Genomic DNA, 8,123 nt, shown 5'->3' on the forward strand with positions numbered 1-8,123 from the left:
ACCTGCAGTCACACAAAGCCCACCAAGCGCATCCGATGGAATGAAAAACATCTCCTCTATTAACAGGAGGCAAAAGTGCACAACGGGTGCTCTGGGGCATCCCCAGGTCTCGGGGAGCAACGGCTACTTCCTCTTGCTTTTCTTCTTGCTTTCGATCAAGTCCAGCCCTTGCTTCTTGATGGCTTCTCTGGTGAGGACAAGGCCACTGTGGTTGTCAGGGATATCAAAATCGTCTGGAGGAGAGAGCGGAGAGGAGCGGGCTGGGGAGGGTCTGTGGGGCTGCCTCTGCTGTGCCTGTGTCCCCAGGAGGAGCCGGCAGCTCCCATAGGAGGAGGCCACTGGCAGAGCCAAGCCCTGGCTGTGAAGAAGATTCACAGCCAAGTGGTTCTGAAGACGAGGCTCTCCCCGCTTGCACCACAGCATCCCCCCTTGCTCCTGTGGTGCTTCTACGCTCCCCAAGCCACCATCTGCCTCCAGTCTCCCACATGCACACAGAAAACCAGCACTATGCTCAAAGGCCTGGAGCCAAGCGCGGTCAGCCCCAACGCCTGCAGCAACTCCTGGGTTGGGCTCTGCTGGGACAGTGGGAGATGGGCAAGGACAGCCAGAAATGCCAGGAGGCAGGGGCTGGCTGGGGCAGTTGCCGTGGGATGTGTCCCCTTTCCTACCTTGGAGCCCCACGCCCGTGTCCTCCAAGGAAACCTTCCGGTTCCGTGGATCGGCCATGAGGGTTTCCTCCAGCAGCTGCCTGACCTTCACAAAAGTCTGTGAAAGAGAGGCTGTGTTCATAGCTGAAGGGGAGGCGGGTGTTACAAGCAAAGGGGTGCCCAAGCTCCATGTGCCCCTGGTAGGGAACACCCCACAGAGCCCGGGGCCACCTGGGCCTGAGCTGCTCCGTGGCTCTTCCCTCGAGCACCTCCATCCTCCAGCTGGGAGGATGGCTTGGCACGGGCCACCCGGGAAAGCCTGTGCGGGTCCCCAAAGAGCGCAGCAGGGATGGAGCCGCCGTGCACCTCATCATCCTCGCTGTGGCTGGAGGGGGGCAGGTCAGCCACCCGCTGCACCAGGTACTGCAGCTTCTGCTCACACTGCCGGAGCTTCTCGTCCACTGCCATGGCCTTGACAGGATGCTCCTGGAGTCAGAGAGGGAACAGCCTTGGTGGGGAGAACGAGCCCCTTGGGGTGATGGTCGCTGCACCAAGTGTCACCACACGGTGCCGTTGCAGCACCAAGCAGAGCCTGGGCTCTGCTCAGCCCAGCGTTGGGCGGGTACCTGGCCAGGCACGGTGATGCCCCGCAGCCGGACGAAGAGGTTGTCAAGTGCGTTTTCAAAGTCCAGCAGCGTCTCCTGGCTCCTCAGCAGCTGGGCTCGCCCCTGTTCCAGCCGAGCCTCTTCCCGCTGCAGCCTCGTCCTCAGCTCCTCCACCAGCCCCCTGGAGCCAACCACGGTCACATCCATACAACGGCACAGGGGTGCAGACACCCCAAAGCTGTTGCAAAAGCTGCTGCCCAGCTTCTCCCCTGCCCCCAAGCGCAGAGCAGAGATGCTGCCTGCAACTCAACCCCACGCTGCTGCTGCTCCCACTTCCCATGCCAGGCAAGGAGCAAGGCTCCTCCTGCTGCCAGCGCAGGAGCTTTGCGTGCTCTGCCAGCACCAGAGCTGGGGCAGCACTCTGCTCAGAAAGCCTCCCAGTGCGGGAGGGGTGGGCAGCCGCAGGGTGACAAAGGAAGGGCTGCCCTCTTGGGACACCTGCCATGCACGTGTCCCCCTGCCCCTAAGGGTGCCGGCCCCTTTGGCATGAGTGTCCGGAGGCCAGCAGCACCTGCTTGTGTCTGGGGGCCGGCGAAACTTCAGCTCATCGCGCTGCATCTCCAGCTCCTTCACTGCCTTCTCCAGCTCCTGCTTCTTCTCCTTGCACCTTGTGAGGTACTGCTCCATTTCCAGCAGGGACTTCTGCTGTGCCTGGAGCCTGATGGGGATGTCCTGGCCGGGGGAGAGCACAGGGACTCAGCCCAGGGCACTCCTGCAGGGTACAGGATCTGGGCCGTGCTCCTGGGGAGGTTTCTGCACCAGGAACCACAGGAAGCACTGCAAGTTCATGGCGTGGAGCAAAGCAGTTCCAGCCCTGCCTGTACAAGAGGGGCCCTGGGGGGCTCTGGGGACAGAGGAGAGCAGATAACCCTGCCATGGAACAAGGTGAGCAGACAAGGCTCAGCTCCCTGGGGCTGGAGCAGCCCCAGCTTCTACCAGAGATGGCTTTTCACCTCACCCAGAGGCGGGAGCACTGCACCACATCCTTGGCCTCCTCTATCTTCTCCCTCACGTAGGCCTCCCGCTGCAGCTGGTACTTGGTGGCCTCCAGTTTGGCAGCTGCGGTGGAAAGGTTGTGGCAGGGAAGGATGCCTGCGGCTGCGCCTGCATCCCCCCCCTGCACCCTGACAGGCACTCACCCACCACTGGGTCCTCTGCGGGCAGGCTCAGGAAGTCCCTGCTGAGGTCATGCTTGGCTTGCTGCAAGGATGTTCATCGTCACCCCTGAGCTGCTGGCACCCTGGGGGAGCTGGCCCTGCAGCCCCTCACCCATGGCAGGCTGGGCACTGATGCCCGCCCTATGCCGGCAACCCTGAATGTGCCGGGGTCCCCCAGCTCACCGTTTTCAGAGCCCTTTCTTTTGCTTCCTTGAGCCAGCCTCCGTCTCTGGGCTCTTTCTGAGCAGCCTGGGTGCGGAGCCTGAGCTCCCTCTCTGCAAGGACCTGGGTTTTCGTCCTGACCATGCGCTCCTGGAGCAGAGCAGAAGAGAAGTGGCTCCCAAAGCTCCAGCGGACCTCTGTGAGCTTCTAAGCCTGGCATGGCCAGCATCAAAAATGCCACCCCCTACCCCCTGTAAACAGCCTGGGAAGGAAAGTGAGCAAGGCCAGCTAGAGAATGGAGAACGCCACCTTCCCCGTGGCCAGGGCTTCAGGCAGCTGTCCCCAGCTCAGGGCAGCCCGGCCCAAGAGCCAGACACAGGAGGAGCTATGGAGGCATCTGGGTGCTGCGGGGAAGCCAAGCTCAGTCTTGCTTTTTCTTGAAGGAAGGAAGACTCAGCAGCACGGCCGTCTGGTGCCATGTGTGGGCTCTGGAGGGCAGGAAAGCACCCTGAGGTGCCCTGGACGATGGTCTCACCTCGGCTCCACGAGCAGCTCTGAGCCCACGCGAGGCCATGAGCTCCATGTCCTCCACCTCCCTATGCTGCAGCTCGGCCGTCTCACTCAGGAGGTCCAGGTGCAGAGGCAGGTGGGCCAGCTCCTGGGACACGGGGAGCCAGAGCCCACTGAGTCCCAGGGGTGCCCTGTGCTGGGACAGAAGGTGGAGGGGAGCAGGAGGACCTCCTGCAGGAGGGTGTCCCACCAGCACAGCCCCTTGGGCCCTTCAGTGCCTTTGCAGGGGGAGCGGGTGAGACAACGGCACGGTGAGGATGAGCTCACCTTCCTCAGGGCATCCCGCACCGCCACGTACAGGGCAGTCACCTTCTGCCCAGCGCGGACTTTTGTTTGCATCTTCTCTATGTTGCCCTCCAGGGTACGAACCACCTGGGGCAGAGAAGGTTGGAGACAAGGGGTGAGCCCATCTACTGAGACCAGTGCCCACCCAGGGGGGCAGGGTTGACTGAAACCCCCCACGGGTGCTGCCACCCCAGGGAGGGGCCCTGGCACCTGTGCCTGCTGCTGCTTTTCGGCCCTCTGGACATCCTGCAGCTGCTGCAGCCGCCTCTGCAGCCGCTCCTTGGCCCGGCTCCGCTGCTCCACCTGGTACAGCAGCATGTTGCATGTGTTCACCTGGCGACAGACTTCAGCCCGGAGCTTCTCCCGGGCCACCTGCATGGGATGTGAGCATTTGCCAGGCTGGAGGCAGGGCTCGCTGGGCGCCCACGGGAGAAGGGGTCCTGCCTGCAAAACTCATTGCCAAGGTAGAGCTGGGGATGCTGGGACCTGCTCGCTCCCTTGGCGGGACAGGAGCTCTGCTGGGGCAAAGGACCTGCTCAGGGAGCTAGGGGAGGACACTGATGGGTCCTGCAGTGCAAAGGGTCCCACGGGACCGCTCATGGACGCCCCGTGTCTCACTGCACCAGCCCTGCGGGGCTGTCCTGGTGCTGGCACCAGCTGCCTGTTCCCTCCAACCGCTCCTTCTGAGCATCCCCTGAACCCCAGCCCACTGCCAGCAGCCTGGCCCCGCTGGACTCTGCTATTACCTCCAACGGCTTACTGGCCAAAGCAATGCCCAAGGGCTGCTCCGCTCCGCAAGCCTCAGCGATGGTGAGCTCATGCTGTGGGCAGAAGAAGGGCAGAGAACACATCACTGCCAGCCTGGGGATGGTCCCAGCCTCCTGCTGCCCTGCACTCCCTGCTCCTGGACAGGACCAGTGGAGAAGCTAGCTCTGCACGTCCAGCAGAGTCACAGTCACGGAGGCAGCAAATGGGACCTGCCGGTACCTTGCGGGCAAGGCCCAGGACATAGATATCCTCCTGCACCGCCTCTCGCAGCTGGGGCAGCCGCTCCACGTTCTGCGTGAACTTCTCTTCCTGTGGCTTGCTGTACAAGTTCCTTGCTTGCCCTGCAGGACATTGAGGAGCTGTTGGTACCATGCAGGATGATGCGGGGACCAAAAGCCCCCTACTTGGCCCAGCCCATAACGCAAAGCCAACGGGGCAGCACCTTGCAAGGCTATGCTGGCACGCATCTCACGGATGCGCTTGCTGAGGTTCGTCTTCTGGCCCAGCATGATGCCGCTGCTCCTGCCTCGGCTCTCCAGCCCCGCTGTGTACGCAGCAGCCACTGCAGTTCTACTGCCCGCTGCAAGGGTCACAGAGCTGTGGCCAAGCCAACGGAGCTGAGCAACCTACGTCCTCATAATTGTCGCAGGGCTGTAACCACAACATGGAGCTGAGCTCCCTACGCCCTGGGAACTGTTGCCGGGCCGTAACCACAGCAACGGAGCAAGAGCAGCCTCTTGCTGCCTGGACATGTCCCTTTGGAAAGGTCAGCTCATTGGTCAGGAAACAGCCGCGCAGGGAGTTACGCTCCTGTTGACACGGGCAAGAACCAACCAGCTCTCAATACTGATTATTTATTCGGATGCTCACCGTATGCTCTTGCTCACCTACAAACGGGACACGAAATGCAAGCACGTACACTTGTTTGTTGGTCAATACCATCAAGATCCCACTACCAGAGAGCTGCAGAAAAAGACTTTGGAGGAAATGGCCTTCCCAGCACTAAGCTTGTACTTCAGCCGAGATCAAGCTTCTGTAATGCGGGGTCTTTTACCTACAGCCATCCTGTTGTGCTAAGGGGGTTAAGAAATACCCTCTGAGGCTCTTACTCAGCATCTCCTTTGCAGATTTATAAATGGCATGTTAGCGCTAATAGCCAGTGACAAGCTAAATTCCGACACGATTATCTCTAGTGCTTCATCAAGCCTGCATGAAGAAGTGGTCGCTTGAAAGACAAGCAGGGAAGGGTTTGTACACCCAAGGAATCTCCCCAGTCTGGCCATGCATGTAGAGATCTCCACACGGAGGCCACGTCCACGTGCCAAATACAGGAATTACGCCCCTAACCTTTCCGAGGCAAAATTTAAACACGTAGATTACATTGGGGGCAAGAGAAAGCATTTTAAATCGGATAAAGTGGTTCATGAATCTCCGTTTCACTGTCCCTCAGCAAAACTCGGCTTCGACAACGGCAGCGGGGAACTGAGCCCTTAACTTTTTACAGTGCTTTTTAGAAAAGCGGGGAATTGAGCCTGAGACTCTAAAGCAGCTAGCAGGTCTAGTGGCTGTAGGGAAGGCTAAGAGATTTTTTTTGCAGATCCTAATACAATATTTGAGGAGAGTGAGTGGCAAAAGTTTGGTGATGAACTATTTGACTCAGTGCTTAATGATTATAAAAAGGCAAAGAAACTCGGTAAACCACGGAGGGAAGTAATGAACTGTATAAAAAGATACAAGGCAGAAAAGAAAACTGCTGCGGTAGCAACGGAGAAACTAGGAACAGACGTCCCCGGTCGGCTGAAACCGGGGGAAGATTACAACTCGTTCCCCCCCACCCCAACTCGCGGGAGCACAGGGTTTCCCCCCCCCCTTTTCTCCCCCTCCATCAGAAGGTGCCGCGGAGGAGGTGTAACCCCCTGCTCCCCCACCACCCCAGTTCCGAAAGCAGGGACTTTGAAAAGGACAGAGAAAGTATATTAGAAGGTACACGCATGATAAAAGTCGAGGAATCCGAAAGAAAGAGGGCGGTGCCTCGGCGCCGGACCGATTGCGGCGCCATTTTGAAGCACGCAGTAGAAAATAGGGATCATGCGCGAGCGGGAGATTTAAAGGAACCGCGAGCCTCTCCAGCCCACTATGCCCCAGAGTGAAAAGATTTTTAACTCAGTCACGGAGGAGCCAGGTCTGCAGATGGCCACATACCGAACGAGAGACATCTGATAAGAAAGACACAGCTGCGAGCAACGGAGACCCCGAGTTCGGCGCAGGATCAGCCCCCGAATCCCCTGAATCCGAGCCAGATTTATATCCTCTGCTTCCAGACCCTGACTCTTCATCTCCCGGGTCGGTCTGCTCAGACTTACTGGCCCTGGAGACGCTCTGTTGTAACAATGGGTAACCAAAGAGGTGAACATTACTGGGGAATTTTCTGCAATGGGCATCTTGGCATATCCTGTGTTTACTACACAGCAGGGGGCTAAAGAGTGGGAAGCTCTTGATCTCAAAATAGTTAAGGAGGCCTGACAAACGGTGACCACGTATGCGTTAAAATCCTCTTATACTCAAGCTGTATATGTTATGATTTTTTCTTGCAATTGACAGGGAGAGCCCATACAGTTTCTCTGTGATACTCATGTACTAGAAGTTGGTAAATATAAGTATGTCCAGGTTTCTATCAACCCTTGGAGACCTCTGTAGATACTGCTAGCCACTTGTTCCAGCACAGGCTGGCCACCTGTGTCGGAACGAGTGTGCATTTTGGTCAGTATAAAAGCCCAAGCCTCATACGATGTGGGGGAGGCGGAGCCTCTGCGGGGACCCCCGCTAAGGTTGAGCCTGCCACCTCTCACTGCAATGATGCTTCTCCTTCTCGGAGCTGGTTTGCTGTTAGTCTCCACAGGGTCCTTGTGCCACGTTCTGTACGTGGGACTGTAGTGGGAGTAATGATGGCTTTTGCAGGGACTAAAAAAAAAAAAAAAAAAAGAAAAGAAAAGAGGGGGAGAGAGAGAGAGTAATGATGCTGCACTTAACCTGTCTAACCTGTCTACTTCTCAAGAACTGAAGAACTGATAACCTGGGGGAGGGGGTATATTTGTGTCCTCCTGCCTACAGGTCCATGGTGACTGCCTGCAAAGTTTGTCAAGCCTTGCCATGAGCTGGACAGACGAATGGATAAACCTGATGCCTCAGCTACAGGAGCTGACCGTGAATACCCCAAGCAGACTGAGATAGAGGAAGAGAAAAACGAATGACTGCAAAACATCACTTGGGGGCAACTGAAAAGTAACATCCTGAATATGTGTACTTGTAAAGTAGTTATTATTAGAGGTTGTGATTTTGTGTATAAAACCACCTGTATTTACTAGCTAGTTGCTAATAAGAAACTGCACCTTGTATTGTATAGATTTGTCACTTGTAAAAGAGATGTTAGAGTATGGAAATTTGCAGTAGCTGCTAGAAAATGCTAAGGCAAAAGCTAGAAAAATTTTAATACAATGGTAGTGTTATAAAGGAGGTGATGGAACAAATTAAGGGGGGGGAGAATTCCACTGGTAAGAAATTTCTTTGGCTAGTCCTTCACTGCCATCAGCATCTTCGACATGCTGCTGCACCCTGTAATAGTTACTCTGCTAATGTAAATTTATGTATGCCTTGCTGTAGTAGCGACTCGTTACTGGAGAAAACAAAAGGGGGAAGATGTGGAGACAGTGTTCTCACAGGAGAATGGGTAATTGGTACATAAACTTTGAATGGTCCTGAAAGATACCGCGGGGCCGTGGGAGGCCCGAGGAAGCTTAAGCAAGCAAGATAAGAGGCTGGAATTCACCAAGCTAATGAGAACTGTGGACTGTTGGCAAGCTTTCAGGGTT

General features: G+C 56.7%; 1 protein-coding gene across 1 annotated transcript; it reads right to left on the reverse strand.

The window, feature by feature from the left end:
• Window positions 1-123: 123 nt before the first annotated feature.
• On the reverse strand, window positions 124-4,337 carry LOC133278182 (coiled-coil domain-containing protein 183-like). The gene is made up of 12 exons (XM_061470709.1): window positions 4,233-4,337; window positions 3,697-3,858; window positions 3,469-3,573; window positions 3,167-3,289; window positions 2,653-2,781; window positions 2,452-2,512; window positions 2,271-2,371; window positions 1,755-1,984; window positions 1,274-1,433; window positions 1,014-1,133; window positions 669-765; window positions 124-233 (listed from the first exon to the last, which is right to left on the reverse strand). The coding sequence occupies exons 1-12, from the start codon at window positions 4,335-4,337 to the stop codon at window positions 124-126; spliced, it is 1,503 nt and encodes a 500-aa protein (XP_061326693.1).
• Window positions 4,338-8,123: the final 3,786 nt, after the last annotated feature.

This window comes from Pezoporus flaviventris, unplaced genomic scaffold, assembly GCF_033815535.1.
Source record: "Pezoporus flaviventris isolate CSIRO_AGI_PZ_B2104156 unplaced genomic scaffold, CSIRO_AGI_Pfla_v1 ptg000063l, whole genome shotgun sequence".
Taxonomy (NCBI): Eukaryota; Metazoa; Chordata; class Aves; order Psittaciformes; family Psittacidae; genus Pezoporus; species Pezoporus flaviventris.